General features: G+C 46.3%; 1 protein-coding gene and 1 long non-coding RNA gene across 3 annotated transcripts in view; one reads left to right on the forward strand and one right to left on the reverse strand.

Annotated features, from left to right (window-relative positions):
• Positions 1-5,075: 5,075 nt before the first annotated feature.
• Positions 5,076-19,490, reverse strand: LOC113269962 (uncharacterized). 2 transcript variants are annotated; one of them, XR_003321649.4, is made up of 5 exons: positions 17,598-19,490; positions 15,131-15,222; positions 12,144-12,267; positions 8,884-9,003; positions 5,076-8,778 (listed from the first exon to the last, which is right to left on the reverse strand). It is a non-coding gene; the product is annotated as an uncharacterized LOC113269962 (long non-coding RNA). The 2 variants fall into 2 exon arrangements; XR_006411408.3 differs by having other exon boundaries at positions 12,144-12,257; positions 17,598-19,489.
• ROCK2 (Rho associated coiled-coil containing protein kinase 2) overlaps positions 16,769-22,208 on the forward strand; it is a 135,434-nt gene continuing 129,994 nt past the window's right edge. The window contains exon 1 of the mRNA XM_044390341.3: positions 16,769-17,400. Within this exon, the coding sequence (XP_044246276.1) occupies positions 17,260-17,400 (141 nt within the window). The 5' untranslated portion in view covers positions 16,769-17,259. The remainder of the gene's footprint in view (positions 17,401-22,208) is intronic.

Raw genomic sequence — 22,208 nt, forward strand, 5'->3', positions numbered from 1 at the left:
AGGTCCTGAAACGATGATGCATTGTGATTGTGAAAAAAAATTCAAATGCTAAAGTATAGTAAAGATTGTAAAAATCACTGAGAGCCAGAGATACTGCCGCTAAAATGCGGGAAAACAGCGCTGCAGACGTCTCTGTGTGCACAGACATCTACTTAGCATATCTTGACAAACGCGCTGACGTCAGTCCCCGTAGTGGTTATGGGGAATCCCTGAAGGAAACTCATTCTCAAAAGCGGGTAATCCTGGCAGGAAACGAGTCCGGTCTTAGGACTACGCGGGGAGGGCCCAGGCCCAGGCCCCGCCTTGGAGGCTCCGAGTGGCTCCTGGAGGGGGATCGAGTGGCCCGGACTGCCTGCTGCCAGCCGGCCCACCAGAAGTAGGTGGTGAATAAGGGGTATTTACAGTGACCTCTATCCTCCCAAAGATCTCTTCCCCCTGGACAGCAGTGAAAGGCATTAGGAATGGCCCTGGGACAGGAGGAAGACTGTGTCCCCACCCTGAGGTCAGAGAGGACTGCTGTCTGACAGAGCATGCAGTTGACCTTAGAGCTGCTCCTGACGCAGCCCCACCATGGCTTCTGATGAGCGGACATCTGCTTACGTGCAAAAAAGGGGCTGGTCCAGGGCGCCTGGGTGGCTCAGTCGGTTACGCAGTTAGGTCTGCCTTCGGCTCAGGTCATGATCCCAGGGTCCTGGGATGGAGCCCAGCTTCGGGCTCCCTGCTCAGTGGGGAGTCTGCTTCTCCCTCTGCCACTCCCCTCTGCTCGTGTGCTCTCTCTCTCTCTCTCCCTCTCTTTCTCTCTCAAAAATAAATAAATAAAATCTAAAAAAAAAAGAAAAGAAAGAAAGAAGGGGCTGGTCCATAAGGGCTGCCACAATTATGGCATAGTTGCTGTGGGAAGCGTCTCCTGAAAGTAACATGGGCTGGTGGGTCCTTTCTTTCCACTGAGGTGAAGCAGTGGGCCAGCACGGACCACCACACAGGCAGCGAGTAGGGTCCTAAAGAGGCTCCCGTGGCCACAGAAGGGACCCCGGTACTTCCTCTGGCTGCCCGCATGGTCACCATTCAAGGAAGATGCGGAGCCCCTGCTTTTGTGACTGCGGTGAGGCTACCCTGGAGGGAGCTGGCCGAAGCTGGTCATCCACAGGTGGGGACAGCCTCAGAGGACACAGCCAAGTTCATGTTGTCTGGGAGGTGGCAGCAAGGATGCACCTGTGAGGACAGATCCACAGGCAGGTCTTCAGAAATATTTGGGGAAGACAATCTCAGAAATAGACTTTCTTCTAATCTGGGTGGGTAGGGGCTCCTGGCATTAAGATCTGAGTATTAAGGAAGGGTGACTTTATTAAGGAAGCTGGTGAAGTGGGAAATGTCAATTACATGGAGAGCGATGCATGCACTTATCATATCACTCCCCTGTTTAAAACCCACCAATGCTTCTTTGGGGTGAAGCCCAAATGCTTTACAGAGACCCCGGATCTGGAACGCTCAACCACATCCCTCCTGAGGACCCAACCTCAGCCACACTGACATCTTTGAGTCTCTAGGCCTTGACACTTGCTTCTGCTTCTGTTTGGAACACTTCCTATTCCAGTCTTCTAGATAATTCTTGTTCACCCTTCAAGATTCAGCTTGAAATGTCACCTCCCCTGGGAAGTCTTCCTTGCCCATCCATCCTCCTGGATTAGATGAAGCCCTCCTGCCTAGGGCTTGGGCAGTCCCATTGTTCGCTGCCCTTTAGTGATGCGCTCTTCCCAGACAGGGATTCTGAGAAAGTTGTTACTGCATCCCCAAGGTTTTGTACGTAGTTAGCACATAGATACGTGTCGAATGTCTACATAGTGAAGGTACATAATTTACACAAAGGGATTGCGTCTGTACTCTTATTTGCGTTCAATAATGTTGTGAGCATTGAGCACAGCATTCAAGCACCTCACTATCTAACCCTATCAGCTCTATCCTATCTGCTTTCTGTCCCCTGATTATGCTTTCCTTTTCATTGATGGTGCCTAACTCACAACAGATACACTATAAGTGCTCATTAAACTGCTCAAGTGAAATGCCCCAAGGTCTTCTTTCCCTGCTTGATGGTGTGCCTTTCTTCCACCACTGTCTGGCTAGCTCCCACCAACCCACTAAGGTCCTGCTGGCTCGTATCTCTTCACGAAGTGGTCTCCATCTGCCCCAGGCAGAGTAAGTCTGGCCTCGCTGCTGTGCTCCCCTGCACCTTGCTCCTGTCTCCTCACGGTGCCTACTGTGTACAACTATGATGTGTTTACAGAGCTGGCTCTCTGAGTCAGCTTGGATCATTGAGGGTACTGGCACTGTGCCTTCTTCCTTCCATTTGTTGTCTCCAGCATCTAGTGTGGCCTCTGCCACATAACTGATGTTGAGCACGTATTTGTTGAAGGAGGGAATGAGTGGATAGATGCATGAGTAAATAAATGAAGAAAAGACATTTACAGATTTGCTCGTAGAGAACTACCTGGAAGGCTGTAAAATCGATTGGAACCCATCCCAATTTACTGCTGCAGACCTCCAGACCCTGTCAGTTGCGATCAGTCAGCGAAATCATCCCAGCATGTGGGAACGAAGTAGAATCCTTCTTTGTAGCCGATGAAATTGACGTCCTAAATTGAAGGTTACACAGCAAATTACATAATAATGAAATTGGTCAAGGTAACAAGATTGATAACCATGCATTGCAAGGGCCATGAGTCATCAGGATCTGATGTCACCTCTGTTTCAGGTGACATGTAATGCACTTTTCATTTCTTAAAAAGATAATAATGATTCCTGATGATTGTATGGCACTTCGTTGTTTACACAAAACAACAACAACAACAACAACAACAGCAAACTTCTGACCTCAGTATTGGTGGTTAAGTGACTTGCCAAGGTCATTTAGCTCTTAAACAATGGATCCAGGGCTAGCACTCAAGTTTTCTAGCTCTACGGCCAGGGCACTTCCTAGGATACGATGTCTGCTTTCAACATCACAATAAATGGTGGGTAAATATTGATTCTAAGCTCACTCATGAGAATCGCTAGCAATGCTAATCGATATCATCATTTCCTCCTTCTAAGAATTTTCTGAAGGAGACATGGACTAGACTTGTCAAACCTTAGGTGATAAGATCTAAGATAAGCTATAGGAAGAACCAGAAATGTGTGTATGTGTGTGCGTGTGTGTGTGTGTGTGTGTGTGTGTGTGAAACATGTCAATGACTCTGCATGTGGAATTCCTGGTGCTTTAGGTCACTCAAAAGTGTGCGTGTGAACAAAATGAGCAAACCCCCAACGCATAGTGTCTGCACGGAGTATGATCTTTATGTATATTTATCAACAAATTAACGTGCCTTATGTTTAGAAAGTTCTCATATAGGTTTTCTGCATCTAATCACTATTTCCTTGGATTGACTTAAAAAAATTTAAATGTGTTTTCCAAATAACTAAGTCTATGTATTCATACTTTAATTCAATAAGGAATGAATGCCTGTTGGTGCCAGATGAATAGTCCCCCACGATACAGTGTACAAAATAGACGGACAAACCCCTGACCTCGTGGAGTTTATATTCATTTCGGATAGGAGAGAAGGATAACTAAGTCATATAACATATTGGTTATATAATATCTTCACTGGCGTGTAGAAAAGTATGGTAAGAAAACGAGCCAAGGGATGCCAGGGGTGAGTGGGGCTGCAGTTAAAATCAAGGTGTTCGCGAAGGTGACATTTGCACCAACCCCTGACAGTAAGAGGCATGAACTGTGATGCCACCTTGGGGGAAATCTTCACCTTTGGAATGAATACTCATAATTTAAAAAATAAATTCATCCGCCCCAAAATAAAAATAAACTTTCCTCCAATAGCTTAAATACACTTTGCCGCCTTCTGAGGGGGGTATGGAAAGTGCCGTGATGGCTTCTTGGACATCCGGGCATCTCTGGCTCTCACGCTCTGCTGCCCCCGGTGTAGTGATGTCCACAGAGGCTGAGACCGCAGAGGTTCAGGGAGCCGTTTGCCCCTCCCCCCATGGCCCCAGCTCTGTCTTTCTTTCGCACTGAATCTGCCACCCGCTCAGCTACTGCCGGCTGCTGACTCAGGCACGCTTCATCTGCTGTGTCTAATGTGTTTGCGAGGACCGGGTCCAGGAGCAAAGAAGCCCAGAGAAAGTCTGAACTTCACTGCCGGGCGCGCTCCAGGGCACCTGCTCTGCGCCCTCGGACAGGACCTGTCGTGCCTGTTGGCTCGCTCCCCATTTCCTTTCTGACTGAACGCCAAATAACTGAACCCCTGAATTTGGGAAATATTGCAAATAAATGCTTCATTTTCTTTCCTTCCAGGGCTCAGACCCATTTTCTTTCTGATTTCAGCAGATTATCTAAGAGGCAAGTTAATGCGGAGGTCCCACCACCGTGCCCGAGACAGATTCCGATGGAGCCCCGGAAGGGAAGGAGATTCCCAGAATGTGATCCAAGAGCTCCAAGATGAGGAGAGGGGACCCTCTGCTTTTATTTTTCTAACCAGTACACCTCTCGCACAGAACCCAGCACTGGCAAGCAGTACTATGATAGCCATTACGTGTAACTGTCAGGGGGAGTACATGAAAATACTTTCTTTCTTTTTAAAGATTTATTTATTTGAGAGAAAGAGAGCATGTGAAGGGGGGAGAGGGCAAAGGGAGAGGGAGGAAATCTCAAGTAGACTCCCCGCTGAGTAGGGAGCCTGTCACAGGGCTTGATCCTGGGACCCTGAGATCATGACCTGAGTCAAAATCAAAAGAGTCAGGTGCTTAACCGACTGAGCCACCCAGGCGCCCCAGAATGGAAAGTACTTTAACAGAAGTTCATGAAAAGTGCCGGGGAGCACGTTAATAAATAATAAATTCTAAGTAAGGAATTTGGGGTGGTGGTATTTGAGTAAAGCTTCGTCAGGTGAATAGGCTTTTCCTAGGTGAATAAAGGAAAAGCTTTGCAGACAACCTGAACAAAGGCCTGGGGCTGGGGGTGAAATGCATAGTTTTTTTAACAAAAAAGTGAGAGATTAAGTAGTAGAACTTAACTTTTCAAGCACTTTTTTTAAATAAAGATTTTATTTATTTATTTGACATAGAGACAGCCAGCGACAGAGGGAACACAGCAGGGGGAGTGGGAGAGGAAGAAGCAGGCTCCCAGCGAAGGAGCCTGACACGGGGCTTGATCCTAGAATGCCAGGGTCACACCCTGAGCCGAAGACAGACGCTTAACCACTGTGCCACCCAGGCGCCCCCCAAGTTTACATTTTTGCAACATTGGCACACACAGAAATGAACTGTCAACTAATAACTCCATGGCCCTGGCCTTGCGGGTGTACAGAGGAGAAACAGGGAGAGGGACTGTGAGTTAGCGGGGGCCAGACGGAGGTGAGCCTTAGCTAAACACCAGAAAGTTTGGCTTTTCACCCACAGGGCAGTGTTTCCCAAAGCAGACTGGAGTTGCCGTTCTGAGGGCCATTGCTTGGAGTTACTCAAGAAAAGTCCTTTTGGTCAAATATATTTCAGAAATATGCTCGGCTCAATGAGCCTGCACAGGTCTCTTTTCTCTGGAATCGTGGGGTGCTGGGACTCTGCAAGGTGGGAGTGAAGTTCTCCAAACTCAAGTGACACAGCCTGGGCTTCTGCATCTCTCAGGATGGGAGCAGCTTGGGGATATGCCCCCATAGCTCAGCAAGGAGGCTTCGTGCACATTTTTGAGCTGGAGAATAACACCAACCACACAGGGCCATTTTGAAATGACCACAGTGTGAGGCCTGTGGGGTGTGGACAAGTGGTCAGGGGGCTCCGCTAGAAGCAAGGAGATTTGTCTCTGGCGAGGCAAGTGGCTGGCCATGTCTAGAGGACCCCCCCCCCCCCCCCCCCCCGCAGAGGCCCAGCTTGACTGCAGGCTGGTGCTGACGTTCCTTTTCATGTCTGGCGAAAGCCGCACAGCGCTCCAGAGCCGAGCAGCGGCCTCAGGTCTCCAGCCCCTGCGCTCAGAGAGGCCACACCCGGGACAGAGGTCAGGCAAGCTGAAACCAAAGTAGTGTTAGGTTGTCTTGTGCCCTCTGAGGAATGCTGTTTTCAACAGAGTTGAAAGAGAGAGCAGTGGCATGGGAGCTGAAGGCCCTACGTGGGCAGGAGAGATTTCAGAGCCCACCGTCGAGTCTGTCTCCTCTATGTAACATATGGGAAAACTGAGGCCAGAGATGATGGGACGTGCTGAAACTCACACAGCTAGCCGCTTACCAAATCACACTATGGAGTTATTAACTCCACAGTGGTTCTGCATTATTACCCTTCATGTTCATTTCTATCATTTTTTTTCAAGTGTTTTGACTTCATGTCCAGGATCCTTCAGGGTGATATTCTTGCTCAAGCCCGATTAAAATTTTTTATTTCTGAATTTATATTTTTGCAACAGTTTTTTAAAATCACTTTCTTTTGATTATCTGACCTTTGACTTTCCTTCGAACAAACAGATTTCAAAATGTAAGGAGGCTCATGACAGGAACGGGGCCTTTGCCAAGGTTTGAACGGTGCCAAAAAGATCCCTTACCAAATGGTTTCCTCACCCAATAAATTTTCCCTCATCCTTAATTTGACAAGTGACCTTCAGAGAAAGGACTCACAGAAGAGAGAAGGCAGCTGCCATCAGGAGAGGAAGACAGGGACCCTGGTGGCATTTCAGAGGATCGAGCAGAGGAAACTCAAATCCGAGTCCTCTGTTGGCTTCCGGGGCCTCGTGGAAGTCAGATTCCTTCCCTTTTGCAGCGTTAGCTCCTCAGCCCGATGCTCAAGGTCCCTTGAGTTCCCACAGACAACTTCTGTTCTGGCCAGATGTTTATTCTGGGTCATCTGCATTGACCAAACTTGCCCCGTTAATCCCCTCGAGTCTCTATTCATTGGAGTGTCCTGCTGTTCTGGTTGGTCCTTACTATGCTCTTCAAGTCCCTGTCTCTGCCCTGAGCATGTCCCCAACTTCTCCAATTCAAGCTGTTTCTCTGGAATGTTTAGCACTTGATAGGCTGTCCAAGCTAGATGGCTCCTTAGGGGTTATAAACTCTTATTTTTTTTGCTTTAGAGGAGTGGAAATAGAGGCACAGAATGGGAAGATAATTTGCCTAAGATCACACAATTTACAAATAGAAAAACTGGGACTCAGTTTTCCTGATTCTCGACCCATGCCCATTTTTTATATCAAGATAGTTTAAGCTATCTCTTACATTCACTGACCATTTAATAAGAATTATGATAACCAGTACTTTCATACCTAATGCATTAACATCTTGTCACTAATCCTATAAGTATTCTTCCATTCACCCACCCAGCCAGCCATCATGGTCCATCCATTCATTTATTCAACCAACCAGTGTTTACTGAGGGCCCATGGTCAAGCATGGTGCTAGGTACTAAGTATTACTATTTCCATTTCATAGTGGAAGAACTTGACACTCTGAGAAGTTCCATGACTTGCTCTAATAAATTGGGTCTCAATAGGAAACAGAATTGATTCAGGTGGTTTCTACGAAGGAGCTCTTTCTGGAGGTGTAGACAGGATTAAAGAAAGACAAGGCATATTGAGGCCCCAGGTGTTAGTAGCAGTGAGAAGCAAGGGCCACAAGGGTGAGGGGAGGACCCAATGTCCCTGGAGCCCAGTGAGAATGGGATGCAGCGAGTGGGGGGGGGGGGGCTGCAGGTGTTGGATACTGAGCTGTTGTCAGAGGATGGGACAGGGTGGAGGTCCCAATCTCTTATCCAGGGACCCCCTTTGTCTGAGCCCAGCCAGAAAACACATGGCAAGGGAGCCCAGGGAGGTGGGTCACAGAGGTCAGCCCCTGGGGCACAGAGCAGGGTAGACAATGAATTTGGAAGAAGCAGAAGTACCGGGCCTAAGGCCCCGATGCTGACTGGGGGAGCTGGGGTGTCCACTCCGCCTTCACACTCCAAATCCTGTGCTTTCTTCTGACGCGGGGCTCACTTGCGTGTATGGCCTTACGCTCATTCAGTCAACTCCTCATTGTAGCAGTTTGTAAGCGGAGCACTTACTCCTTGCAGGGCCTGTGTCTATGTCTCCTTTCCCTCCCCAAGTAATGAGGTCCGTGACCTTGCCTCACTTATCTCCGAGTTCCTCAGTCACAGTCCTTGGTGCCTGGTAGTCACTGCAGCCGCGGTGATGATAAAGAGCTCACGAGGAGCCCTGGGAGCTGCGCAGGAGGAAGCCTCGAGAGCAAACCCCGAGAGAAACCTCGAGAGCCCACGCCCACCCTCCAAGGCATGGGGAGCAGCGTGGGTCACTTCACGTTGCCTCAGTCACCTTTGTGGTGTCTGGGAAGGAGAACGTGCATTGTATCTGAGGCCCAGGCCTCAGAGGCTCTGGCTTCCAGAACATCTCTGCTCCTCTGCGCCCTTCCTGATGCTAGGCTGTCCGCTCTGGCTGCAAAGTCTCGCAGCACTTCTGAAGGTCCGTGGGGGAGCAGATGGAACCAGAGCCTGCCCCTTCCCCTCAGGCTGGCGGCTCACACCTTGCTGGTGTCGTGGTGACAGAGTGATGTCTGTCAAGCTTTGGACGGCTTTATCTCACAGGTTCTGCTGGGCGACAGCAAACAATGATTGCGCGTCAACAGCCCGGCCCTGTTCAAACACCGTCAGTGAGAATGTCAACAAGAAATGGAAAGATTTGAAGACTCTGCTCATGGGCATTCAGTCTCTGGGTTGCCACCATGTATTTCCTTCTTTTTCTTTCTTTTGCTCTCCCCCAACCTGCCCAGAAAAGTGCAAAGAATCACAAAGGATTATCCTATTACTTGCTTTGGTTTTGTTTTTTTTTAAACTCATTCATTTTCATCTATGTTAAAATAAACTTACCTTGCATTTAGATGCAATAGTTGATTTTTGTTACTTTACTGATGAGTCCTAGCGAACCCTGGAGGTCATGCTTGACATCTCCTTCCTCTCCTCTTCAATGCCCAGGACGCAAGCTGGGGACTACGGCAGGGATTAAGAGAAAGGACTCTGAACGTGCCTCCGGAGTCATCTTTGTATAGTCCCCTCACGTACGTGTCCCTGTTTTAACACTGAGATCAATTCTGCAGAGTTGGTTTACAGGTGGAGTCGTGGAGGGCAGCTAGGTTAAGTGACTCGCCCAAGGTCACACAGCCCGTAAATGGTGGCGCTGAAGCCCCGTCTCATGTGTCCAACTTCTATTAACCCCACTGGGTTTTGCTGCTTTGGATAAAGGACAGAAATGGGCCCTCTCTCTGGTGTGATCGGAACAAGGATCTATCTGACAGAGTGCTTCCAGATTCACCTGCTTCCAAGAATGACTACAGAAAGTACTTAGAGAAATGACCACAAAGACTCCCGCAGATATGAGGGGTTGGGGACAGGTAGGCTAAAACCTGACCAGGCTGAACTGCAGTGATTTGGAAGAACGAGTGTTTTCTCTCTACTAGTCACGGCCCCGTCGTTTCCGTGGTATGGTGCCACTCTTAGCAAACCACATAGCAAGTGGCCTAACTATAAGCCTGTCTGTTATGAAATGCCCTTATTTGTTTAAAAAAAAAACCCAAACTTTTCCCCTTGATCTCAGCCAGGCCAGCCCGCTTCTCCCTGGTCCCCAAGTTTTCCCAGGTTTTATGCATCCTTTTAGACCTCTTCTGGATCATTACTTTCTCATGAACCTCCCCTGATCCCCATCTGGATGAGGCCCCCTGTTCTGATTCTCTTCGCATCTTGTACTTTTCCTTTGTAGCTCTTATCACATCTCTAATGACTTATTTATTTGTATGATTATTTATGTCATGGTCATCCCCTCCGTCATATCAGAAACCTAAAAAGGATTCACAGAGATTGTTTCTCTGCTGTTTACTGCTGTGTGACCGGTACATAAATATCTTTGTTGAACCTCCAAATATACGTTGAATGAATAAATGAAAGAAACAATGCCTGGGATCCTGTCAGCTTCTGATGAGTGAGAAGGAACCAGCTTCTACGGACCACCTGTTCAACAGGTCAGATGCTGTACGAGCCCTCTCTTAACTTGTTCTCACAAAAACCCTAAGAGAGGAACTGAAGCTCAGAGAAGGGGAGCTGATCTGCACACAGCTGGGAGAGGACAGAGCTGGGGGGGAATGAGGTTTCTGTGACTCTACTGCGGGTTTGCTCTCTTCGGCCTCACCGCCTGCCCCAAGATGTGGACCAGCCTGCACTTCCGCCCACGGCTCTGACTCCCAGCACCCCGCCTCCTCCATCTTCACTTCACGAAGGCCCAACTCCATTTAGGGGCCAAAGCATCAACTGGAATATTACAAGAGCAACCTTAGCAATCGAAGGGCCACTCTAAAGGCCAGGAAGTTAGAAGTGGTTTCTCATTTCACCATAAGCCAGGTGTTTGTGGAAACTCAGTGCTACCCCTGTATTCTAATGACCAACCACTTTACAGTTTTCTTCTTTGTGTGCTTTGTAGGTTTTTAATTACTCGTGATTATAAACCACCTAATTACAAACGGTGGCCTGTGGATTGCAAAAATGTCTCCCAAACCGGCCTCCTTCCACTTCGCTTCATAGTACTGCTGCTGAGTCCCATGTGCCACCCCATCGTGCCCATAATTGCTGATGAGTTCCCCAGTGCCCACCTCAGGGGGTGACAGAATCGGAGGGTGGTGGCCTCTGCCAGTATCTTCAATTACAGCCAGTCCCAGAAGACAGCAGTGGCTTAGAGACGTCACCCAGCATGTTAATACAGACGCTAGGCCTTCCCTGCCCTGGTGTCAGCTTACCTCCTCTGCTGGACCTCTGTGGTCCTTCTAACCATGCGTGTGCCTACTCTCTAGTCATTACTTATTTTCCCTTTCAGTTACTTCACAGTTTCCCACACCTGTCCTTGTTTAGCTTGGAAGACTGTTCCCTCTCTCCATTTCCGAACCCTACTGAATCCTAAGGCCCCAGGTCACAGGTCCCCTCCTTTTCCTGATCCCCTTGCTAGAAGATCTCTCTTGCTCCAGGATCCTTTGAGTTCTCTTAGTATATTATCTGAGAATTTCTTCAGGAACTTACCTTTCTGGAATTATAATTATTTGTGGTGGTTTTTTTTTGGGGGGGGGGTATATACTTTGATTCGACCATTTGGTCATTAAACAAACACTGGGTACCTATTCAATTTACCATTTCTTCATTGTGAACTCTATGCAGGAAGAATCCATACTCAGCTCCTTTCTGTATCTGCCAAAGAACCAGCACAATGCTCCAGTTGAATTTAGAAGAAAAGCAGGACATAGGGAACTGGATTGGAAGAAGTGTGACTTCCGAGGTGGTTGGTGCTGGGCAGACCGGGAGGGAAAAGGCAGGGAGGTGGAATGGTACCAGCAAAGCTCAGAGGTGGAAATGGCATGGTTTCTTCTGGGAACAATGTGTCCTATATGGATTAAAGTTTGCTGGATCAAAGTGTTTGAAGAATGGAATGGTAGGAAAGGACTCGTCACATGGCGGTAAATGATGGGAAGTTGCTAATTTACTCTAGACACACAACAGACCCATTTTGGGGGATGTTAAAAACACCAAGAGAAAAATAAAGATATTGCTTTCTTCGTGTAGGTGAGGCAAGCACCTTGCTAAATATTTTGTTAAAATCTACAAGGGATCCAGGGCTCAGGACGAGTCAAGCCCTTTATTCAAGAACAGAAGGAGGATGGTTAGAAGCTTGGTGGGTGGAGAAGGGAAGAAGGGATGGCATTCCACATGGATGGAAATTTGCTTAACCAAAGAGCCAAGACGAGAAGAGCCAATTATGTTCAGTTTGAGAAAAAGTAAGGAGGAGCAGTGGAAGAAAAGCCTCGAAACAGAGGTTGTGGACACTTTGTAGAAAGCCCCAGATTCCAGGCTGAGGATTCCATGCATAATCACAGAAAATCCAATGAGATTTTTGAGCAGGGAAATCACATAAAGCATACCTGAGGCCATTTCTAGCTCACTCATGGGAAAAAGATTGCCACACATGACATCAAGGTCTCTCGCCAAACTGGCAGGACCAGGATCGAAGCTTAGCTTTCCGGGGAGCAGGTGAGTTTTCCATTTCTTGGGAAGACTCTTTTCAAACATATATATGTAGATATTTTGGAGTGACTTACCATTTATCTCCAAGTATGCTTTTGAGCCGTGACCAGCTTTATTCTCCTCTATCTTCCATAGTATACTGGTGAATAATTTGTCTTGGACGCATCCAGTATCTTTCATCTAGAGATCTTAAGGAGACTTAATGACAACCAAGCTTCATTATTTCTGTTTTGTGTATGAGGAAACTGACTCACAGAAGGTACAGCAATTTTCTCATTCATGCTGTGAGTTATTACCAGAACCATGAATGAAACCTCGGATGAAACCCTATTTCAGAAACCATTAAACCCTGTATCCTTTAGAGGAGTGGAGTTTACTATAATAATGACACCTTTGTGTTTAGAGTTCATTCCTTTATTCTGTGATTAAATCTTGGCTTATGTGGGGCAGAAGCATCTCACTACAATGCCAGCTTGAGTTGTTCTGCAATGTTAAGCAAGATGGGAAAAGTTGTTGCATGTTTTGGTGATAGCCACCCCATTCAGATTTTATTGTTTTCATCCATCCCTCCATTTATTAATTTATTCATTCCATTATCACATATGAGTCCCTATTACATCATCTGGAAAAATGGGCAGAGTAATATTACCATTAGCAAAAGACTGTTTTGAGAAGTAAGATAATTTCTATAATGCACATTGTCTAGCACATAGTAAGTCCTTATTCATTAATAATTATTTTCATTAAACAAGTAATTCCAAGTGCCACACGGGAAGACAAAAAATCATTCTTTTATAGACCTCTTTATGGGTGGAGAGGGCAAGGTTGCTTCAGAAGGGTGGCTTAATTCCTGCAGAAGAGGTAGATCCCTCAAATTAAAAACTGGAACAGAGCAGATGGGGCTCAGGTAGACCAGAGAGGGGGTCCCCGAGTTTAGACTATGAAGTACCAGGAGAGCTAGGAAGGTATTGCTGGGTAGTGGATGTTAAGTTGACATGAACCACACAGAAATGGGCTGGGGATGAAGAGAGAGAAAAGAAACACAGACAAAATTCAGATGAAATGGGGTGGAGCTTCTAAGTCCTACATATCTACCTCGTTATGGTAGGACCAAAGCCTTATACACTGATAGGCCAGCCTGTTTACATTCCCTATATTCTCGGTGCTTATTTCCCTGTTACTCTTCCTTCATATCGAACACAGTTTTTGTCCAAGTTCCCATCTGTCCCATCAGTGCTCAGGATACTTTGGAGACAGTGTTAAAAAGGAAGCCGCCAACCTTGGACCGAGCCACAGAGCAGCAGGAATCCCTCTGAGAAGTGCAAACACAGGGACACCCTCTTTCTACGGCTCACTGGGGATGAGGTGAGCTTGATATTATTAGGAAACTCTCATTTCATAGAGCTGCCTGCAGTTTCAGTCCTCTGTGTGCCCTAAAAACTGGGTTTAAAATCTTTCCCCACCCAGACAAAAAATCCTGAAGCTATTAAGGAAAATGTTGATAGATTTGGTTTCATAAAAGGTAAAACTTTTGTGTGACCCAAAACACCAAAACCAAAACTGAATGACAAGCAACAGACTGTTAGAAAATATTTGCAAAACGTAACACGTATTTTAACATTATATTATAATAAGAAGGAATAGCCATAATGCATAAAGAGCTCCTCTAAATCAGTAAGGAAAGCAAATCCAGTGGACAAAAGATATAAACAGGTAATTTCAGAAGAAACAGAAACACAAAATGCTCATCTTCAGTAGTAATGACGGGAATACAAATAAAAACAAGCTGCCATTTTGTTTGCCCATGAGATTGGCAAAAATTAGTCTTAGAAAGTGAACAATAGCCAATGTAAAGGGATACTGGGAGTTTCCTCTGATCATGACAATGTAAACTGTGTAGCCTTTTTAAAGGAGAGTTTGACAGTATTTACAACTACGTAAGGTATGCTTACCTATTCATACAACAATTTCACGTCTAGGAACCTACCCTATTTATGTATGTCCACATGAGGACAAAAATACAAGGATGTCAACTGCAACAACGTTTGAGACACTGAGCAAATACTACTAACATCTGACATTTATGAGGGCTAGCTCTCTTCTAAGCGCTTTGTAACAGACAATGTAAGGAAACTGAGACAGGCATAGCTAGGGTGTGGAAACAGCAGGATTTTAGCCCAGTTTGTTTCCAGAGTCCCGTATGATGCTCTCCAAGAGAGAGAAAATAAAAGTCTGGTGCATACATACCATGGAATATAGTACAGCAGTTCAAAAGAGTGAGGTTTACAGACAGGGAGATCTCTCTAAGACATATTATTAATTAAGGGGAAAGAAATCAAGTTGCGAGAGACTATGATATAAGGCCAGATGTGTGGGGAAAAGATACATTTGTGTATATATACAAATATGTATGTATGAGAATAAGGTAAAGGCCTTGACTGCCAAGAGAATGTGTGGTGTGTAGGGAGACTTGGGAGAGTAATTTTTTGAGGTATGTGTTATATATGTCTGGCTTCTTTTAACTTTTACAAGAATGCATTTGTGCATTACTTTGGTAAAAGAATTGTTCTGTTGGCCAAAATTAAAAAAAAAAACACACACAAAACCACAAAACAAAAATGGTTTAACTCCTATCAAGAGATCAGTCTTCTTTTTTTCCATGTAGACAATGGTGCAGGTCCTGGTTAGCAATCTTCTACAGTATCACCTTTTCTAGCCAATGTAGAAGGTGCCCATTATCTATATCTTGCTGATCACTACTAATTCTTTTCAAATAAGATTTTCATGGCCAGTATTTGGGACCATGACTTCCTGTTAGCCCACCAAGCTCCATAAAAATATATAGCCAGTTATTGCAAAATTAATTTGGAACCTGAGAACCACATGGTACTCCTTTGGCTTTGCATATATTTTATTGTCTACAGGGAAAAGGATCCAGAATCACGGATTTTCTCTTATTTTGCTCCAGTGCATAAGCAAAAGTCTCTGGCTCACTTTGTTTTCCTGGTGTGGTTGTAGAGGTATGAATGAGTCAGTCAACATACAGATTTAAAGGACTTACCTTCTGCCCAGAAGTCAGTGTTATTATCCGAGAGGAAAAGGCTGTATCGGATGGTTCAGGGCCTCTTCCTGCCTAAGTCCAAGTGAGGGTGGCTTTAACACAAAGCAAAAGATGACGCTGCTGGAACATTTACTGATTCAATTGCTACTTTTACAAGGTTATAGCTTTAGAACTCAGCTGCAGATCTCTGTGAGCTTATCTCTGACATGCCAGTGAGAAAGGTTCTTAAGATTCCTATTACTTAATGGGGAGTAGATTATAGCTTTTTTTGGAATGGTCCAGCTGAGTACAGTTTTTCAATTTTTGAAATTTTAATGTTCTCTTAAGCATCTATACAGAAAAAAAAAATCGCATTCCCTTAAAAACAACCGTACTCTCTTGTTCTTGCAGCTGCTCATTTTACATCGTTTTAAGTAGTGTATAAAACTATTTTGTATCTGTTGTTCATTTAACCTTATTTCCAATACATCTTTTCATGTACTTGCCAAAATTTCATGCATTTGACATAAATCCGACATACCTGCCAGGATTCTGTTAATGTGACAGAGCTTGCTTGGATTATTCCCCAACTGTTGGACAACCATGCCCCTTCGCAGGTTTTGGTCATTATGAACATTCTAAATAGCCCTGCTATAAACATCTTTATACAAGTTCTCCCTCCCCCTTCCCCTTTGGATTATTTCCTTAGACATGGACTTCCTTAAATGGGTTTACTAGGTCAAAGGGGCTCAATGAAGAGTTTTATAGCTCTTGGCACATATTTTTCAGATTGCGCCCTGGGTGGATCTGACCAACCGCACAGGTCGCGAGAGGGCAGGAATGCGGAGGAGCGGCCCCTATAGCCAACCACCCTTCTTCTGGACCTGGAGCAGGCCTGCGGATGGAAGCCTTTTTCTATCGCTCTTATCCTCTTCCTGATTAGTGTTTAAGCCTAGGCTGGGAGAAGACCGCTGGGGACCTGCACAAAGGTTTTCGGATTCCAGGACTTCTGCCCTGGGGCCGGAAGCAACTCTTCCAGGCCCTCCACACCGGGACGAGAAGTCCAGTTTCCGACTCCCATTGCACACTCCCCCAGCCTTTCCACTAAAATCTTCCTGGCCCAGGCAGGCCCCTCGCCAGCGCAGAGCGCCGCAGGCGAGGGCAGCGACTGGCGGTCGCTATTATTTTGGCGCGGGTGATGCAAGGCCCGCATAGCTGTGCGCTGAGTCAGTGGGGGCGGGCCCACCCATCCCCCCAACCTCCCCGACCCCCGGGCGCGGCGGCAGAGGGGGTGGGGGTGGGCGACCGACCCCTGAATCAGCGGGGTCACCCTCCGGTGCAGGGTCTGTCGGGAGCGGGGCCGCGGAAAGACCCCAGCCCCGGGCGCGCTCTCCCCTCCCCCCGCTGGAGGGTCAAGCGAGGCGGTCACCGCGCGCCCGGCCGTTTACCCTCGGAGAACTCAAAGAGGGGGAGGAGGAAGCGGGGAAGGAAGGAGGTTCCAAAAGGAGAAACGCGAAACGGGACCCACAGGAGGAAACGAAAAAAATGGAGGCGAAGGGGCGACAAGAGGCGGAGGCCGGCGGGCGGGGGCGGTGGCGCGCGCGGGGCGGGGCGGGGCGAGCGGTGGCGCGCGCCAGCGGCCGCGGCCCGAGGGGCTTGTGGGTAGCGGCTGCGCGCCGCCGGAGACGGGATCCGCGCGGGAGTGTGTGAGGGGATCGGGCTTGTGGGACCGAAGCTGCCCCGGCGAGCATGGGGGCGGGCTGGCGGCGGCCGTAGTTGTCTGAGCCCGGGCTTCTGCCTCCGGGAGCGCCAGAGGGCGGGGCGGTCCAGCCCGGCAGTGGCCTCGCCGCTTCCCCGCTCCCGCCCTCGGAGTCCTGAGGGAGCTCGCGGCGGACGAGCGGACCGGGCGGCGCGAATCTGACTGAGGGGCGGGGACGCCGTCTGCTCTTCGCCGCTCCCGGCCGGGCCGGGCGGCCCCCTGGACAACCCCAGGCCCCGGACCGGCATTGAGAGCCGAAGCCGGAGCTAGAGGCGGGTGGTGGGCCCTGGCGGAGCCCCGCCCGGAGCCGGCGGTTCGGGGGCGGCGCTAGGCCCCGAGGCGCCCGGGCCGGAGCGCGGGGAGCGGGAGTGCGGGGCCGGGCGGCGGCGGCATGAGCCGGCCCCCGGCGACGGGGAAAATGCCCGGCGCCCCCGAGGCCGTGCCGGGGGACGGGGCGGGCGCAAGCCGCCAGAGGAAGCTGGAGGCGCTGATCCGAGACCCTCGCTCGCCCATCAACGTGGAGAGCTTGCTGGTAGGTGGCCGGGGCCCGGGCGCCCTCCCTGCTCTAGTAGCGCCTGCTTCAGATCCCCCTCTGTGCCCACCCATCCGTGGGAGGGAGGTCTCGCCCCACCCCGCCCCGCTTCCGGCAGCCGGGCCGGGTCGGAGGCCAGAGACTTCTGCGACCAAGTTCCAGCAGTAGAGACCCACGTTTGATTCTTCCCCTTCTACCTCTTGGAGCTGGTGTCATCCCCGGCTGCCTCTTTCTTGAGCCCTGGGAGGAAACACCCCTCTTCTTCCCGCCTCTCCTCTCGCTTTGGGGAGGTAGGGAGCAGGATTTGCTGTCTTATATTCACTAGACTAGCCAATTTGAAAGAGTGGCATGCTGCGTGGGGACGTGGGTCGAAACAGGGAAACCTGATGCTTTCCCTGTTGGGAGTATCCAGCTGGGGTAGATGACAAAGAGCCAGAGCCAAAGAATCAGTCTGAATTGTCGAGTAGAATAAATCTCTCCTTTTCATTGTATCTCTTTCTTAAGGCAGTCTGTGAAATGCAAATTAATAACCACGTAAAGGCTGCTAGTTGGTTCTTGATTAAGAAAGGAGTATGTTTGACAAATTAGAAATGCACCGTAGAATGCTTGCTTATTTCTTATTTTTGTTAGGATAGACGATTGTATTTCACAGACAGTTTGATTAGTGTGCTTTAGAGATGCATTTATGAGAAAGGGGGATATGGAGTTTTACCCCGGGGAGGAGAAGAAAGTGAAAAAGATGCTCTGGATATTAAATTTACTCGGGAGGACTAGAATTTGTGTGGGTGATCCTTGAACCCTTCAGATGTTCTCTACCAGAACTCCTGTTCAGTTCTACTCTCTGCTGGGAGAAACCTAGTGACTGTATGCTGAGAAAAACTGTGTCTCCTCCCTTTCCAGTGATTAACTGACTTTTCTTCAGAAGTCATTGGTTATCCTTTGAGGTTTCTGGAATCATTTGCAGAGTGACTCAGTGCTGTTTGGCCAAAGTGCAGGAACTGACTGAAGAGTGTGTCTTTCTGTACAATGAGCAGAATGTAGTGATGTACTGTGTCCTGTCTGATGTCTTTGACGTTGTCTTGCACTGATTTTCACATTAGTGTGTTGGTTGTGTTTTCATGGCATCATGACACCCTGGTCCTTCTTTAGCAGTCTTCAGTTGGGTGTAGGACTGTTTGCATGAAGGGCATAACTTTTCCTAGGCCAAAGCAGAGACTCCGGGCTTCACTCCCAACATTTTCACTTTGGTATTTTGCTAGCAAAACCTTGACCCAAGGCCAGAAAGTTCAGTTAAAAATAGTACCGCAAGTATTCATCAGGTTCATATTCAATCCCAGATAGAAATTTTTTACTGTACTTTTTTACTGCACTTTCATCTCTTGGGTCTTTACTGATGTTAATTACAGTTATTCGGGTTCTAGTTGGGATATTGGAATATCCTAAGTTAATTATACCTGTAATATGTCCATACATTCTGTTTTGTTAAAGTATTTTCTAAATTATTAAAATGAAGGCTGTTTTTAAAAGTGAAACATTACACATGTTTAGTAAACAGTTTGGTCCATTCATTTATTGAGTGCTCAGTACAGCCAAGACACTTGACGCTTTTATTAAGGTGATGTATTGTTGGTATGAAGAGTTGACATTAAATGCTGCTGACTGGACAGATTTTGCTTTTGCTGTTTTTAGTTGATTAAATATTATAGTTCTCAGTTGAAGTAAATCTTACCGGGCCAAAAATTGTCCCTTACTCTTTTCTTTGGAGCAAGGTTGCAGTGCTTCTATTGCAAATTGATGAGCTGAAAATTTTTTTTGACACTGTGCTGTAGTAAGTTTGTTTTATGTGTATCGTACAAAATAGTAGAATGAGTTTGGCTTTTTTTGTGGTAACATTTATCAAATTTACTATTTTTTTAAATTTTATTTATTTTTTAAGATTTTATTTATTTGACTGAGAGAGACACAGCAAGGGAGGCAACACAAGCAGAGGGAGAGAGAGAAGCAGGCTTCCTGTTGAGCCGGGAGCCCGCCTCGGGCCTGGATCCCAGGACCGTGGGATCATGACCTGAGCCGAAGGCAGACGCTTGACTGAGCCACCCAGGCACCCTAAAATTTACCATTTTAATCATTTTTTAAGTGTACAGTTCAGTGGCATTAATTACATTCATCTTGTTGTGCAACCATCACCATTATCCATTTCCAGAAATTTTTTTGTCTTTCCAAACAGAAACTCCATGAATTAATCTTTGCAAGAATGTTATAAAAACATATTTTCTGAAATACTAATGAAATAATGACTGGGATCACTTTAAAGGTTTGCTATTTTATGATTTAGCCTGCACATCACAGTTAATCATTGTTTTACTGCATATGGCATTTCTTCTGGTTTTACTATAGAAAGTATTTTTTCTGTAACTGAGAAAACTTAAGTAATATAGTCAAATAAAAACACTGCTATGAGTCTTAGTTACTTCATTTAGGAGCTCAGAAAGTACCATTTAAAGTTGTATACTAAGATGACAAAAGTATGAAGATGAAATATACCAGAAGTTACTGTATAATTATTCTTAGAAGGTAAAAGTCTCTTTGTAGGAAAAAATGTTAGATGAGATTACATGCAAAGTGCTTAGCTCAGTGCTTGGTACCTAGTAGTGCTCATTACATTTAGTTCACTTATGTGTGCAGTTAGTATAGCTAATTGCTTTAAGTTTCCTTTGAAAAGTAGAATGGTTTTATTGGCAACCATTTCTTGCTATATATATATAATTTTGAATATATAGCATTATAATTTGAATTTGCCACCAGAAAAGTGCTAGCAATCATCAATCGAGCATAAGTAAAGCTGGATTTTTTTTTTTTTAAAGATTTTATTTATTTGAGAGAGCAAGTGAGTGGGGGTGGGGGGTGAGGGGTGGGGGCGGGGGGGAGGGTATGCGGGGGGGGGGGGGGAGAGGAGGAGCAGAGGGAGAGGGACTAGCAGGCTCTCCACTGAGCAGGGAGCCCACCATGGGGCTTGATCCCAGCATCCTGAGATCATGACTCCAGCCGAAGGCAGATGCTCAACTGACTGAGCCACCCAGGCACCCCAGTAAAGCTGAATTCTAAGACTGTGTCTGTGTTAAAACACTTTGTCTTTTTTCTCTGCAGATGCTCCTTGCTTTACGTAGGTCCTTAAATTAATCTGAAGAGAGTATATCCCTTTTGTGGTTGCAGATTGTGGGCTGCTTGGTATTATTTAAAAATAGAGGTGTTTTTTTTTTTTTTTAAGATTATTTATTTATTTATTTGACAGAGAGAGACAGCCAGCGAGAGAGGGGACACAAGCAGGGGGACTGGGAGAGGAAGAAGCAGGCTCCTAGCAGAGGAACCTGATGTGGGGCTCGATCCCAGAACACCGGGATCACGCCCTGAGCCAAACGCAGACGCTTAACTGCGCCACCCAGGCGCCCCTAAAAATAGAGGTTTTTTTTTTTTTTTTTTTTAAGACTTATTTATTTATTTGAGAGAGAGTATGGGCGGAGCGGGGAGGGGGGGCGGGAGAGAGGTGGGAGGAGAGGAGGGAGAATCCCAAGCGGACTCCCCATGGAGCATAGAGTCAGACTGGGGCTCCATCTCAGGACCCTGAGATCACAGTCTGAGCCAAACCAAGAGTGGGATGATCAACTGACTCTGCCACCCAGGCTCCCCAAAAATAGAGTTTTGAGAGAGGTTTGTTTCTGTAATACTTTTTTTTTTTGGAGGGGAGGGACTTCAATGGTATGCCTCTGCAGTGTTTGAAACTTTTTGGTAAACACCCATGTTCTGTTGTCAAGACTCAGCTTCTCGTACTGCTTTCCCAGATAATATGGTAAAAAGAATTGTGCTTTAATATTATGCTGGAGAGATGCCTGTCTGCCTGCCTGCCTTCCTTCCTTCCTTCCTTCCTTCCTTCCTCTCTTTCTTTTCTTTTCTTTTCTTTTCTTTCTTTTTTAAGATGTTATTTTTTTAAAGTAATCTCTATACCCAACATGAGGTTTGAACCCACAACGTTGAGATCAAGAGTTGTATGCTTTACCTACTGAATCAGCCAGGTGCCCCTGAAGATCTTTCCAAAGATCTTTCTAAAGATCTGTGCTTTTGGGTTTTGATATGTTTTACTAAAATAGTAAATGGTTATAATAACCTGGGATTCAGGCTTGAGTAAACTGTTACTTAAGACTGGTATTGGTGAGGTAAGGTGATTAAAATTTTATTTATGAATTTCAGTGACTTAGAATACAAAATGCTTTATTTGATCGATTTCATTATATCAGTAAACCGTGTGAAAATATTTCTTATCATAGTGCTTAGATTTCAGCTTGGTACTGGCTATCTTCCTAATTAAAGTAAGATTTTATGTATATTTTTCCCCACTGTGTAATAAGCATGAATATTATAAAGATATAAAGGTGAAATAGAATAAAAATTGAAAAATTGTTTTATACATGTTTTTCTTTTGTGAAATAAAAGTTGGGCATTTATAGTATAAATGGGATTACTTTAAAACTTGTGTTTTGATGATCATTAAAGACAGTGAATTAGCTGGAGAGGTTTAAAAAAGTAATGTATGGAATTTACTGTTTAGGTGAAGTTGAAACTGTTTGAAAGTACCAGTCCACAGTCCCTCACCCACAATTTTGCTGTATAAAGAACTCTGAAAGCCAAGGTTTTGGTAAAATGTACTTGATCGTAACATCTGACCTGATCTGATGTTAGAATATTTATGATCAATTTGTCCCTCTTGGTATAATTGGAATAGCTTTCCTTGGAGAAATATTAATGTGTTTGAT

This window comes from Ursus arctos, unplaced genomic scaffold, assembly GCF_023065955.2.
Source record: "Ursus arctos isolate Adak ecotype North America unplaced genomic scaffold, UrsArc2.0 scaffold_8, whole genome shotgun sequence".
Taxonomy (NCBI): domain Eukaryota; kingdom Metazoa; phylum Chordata; class Mammalia; order Carnivora; family Ursidae; genus Ursus; species Ursus arctos.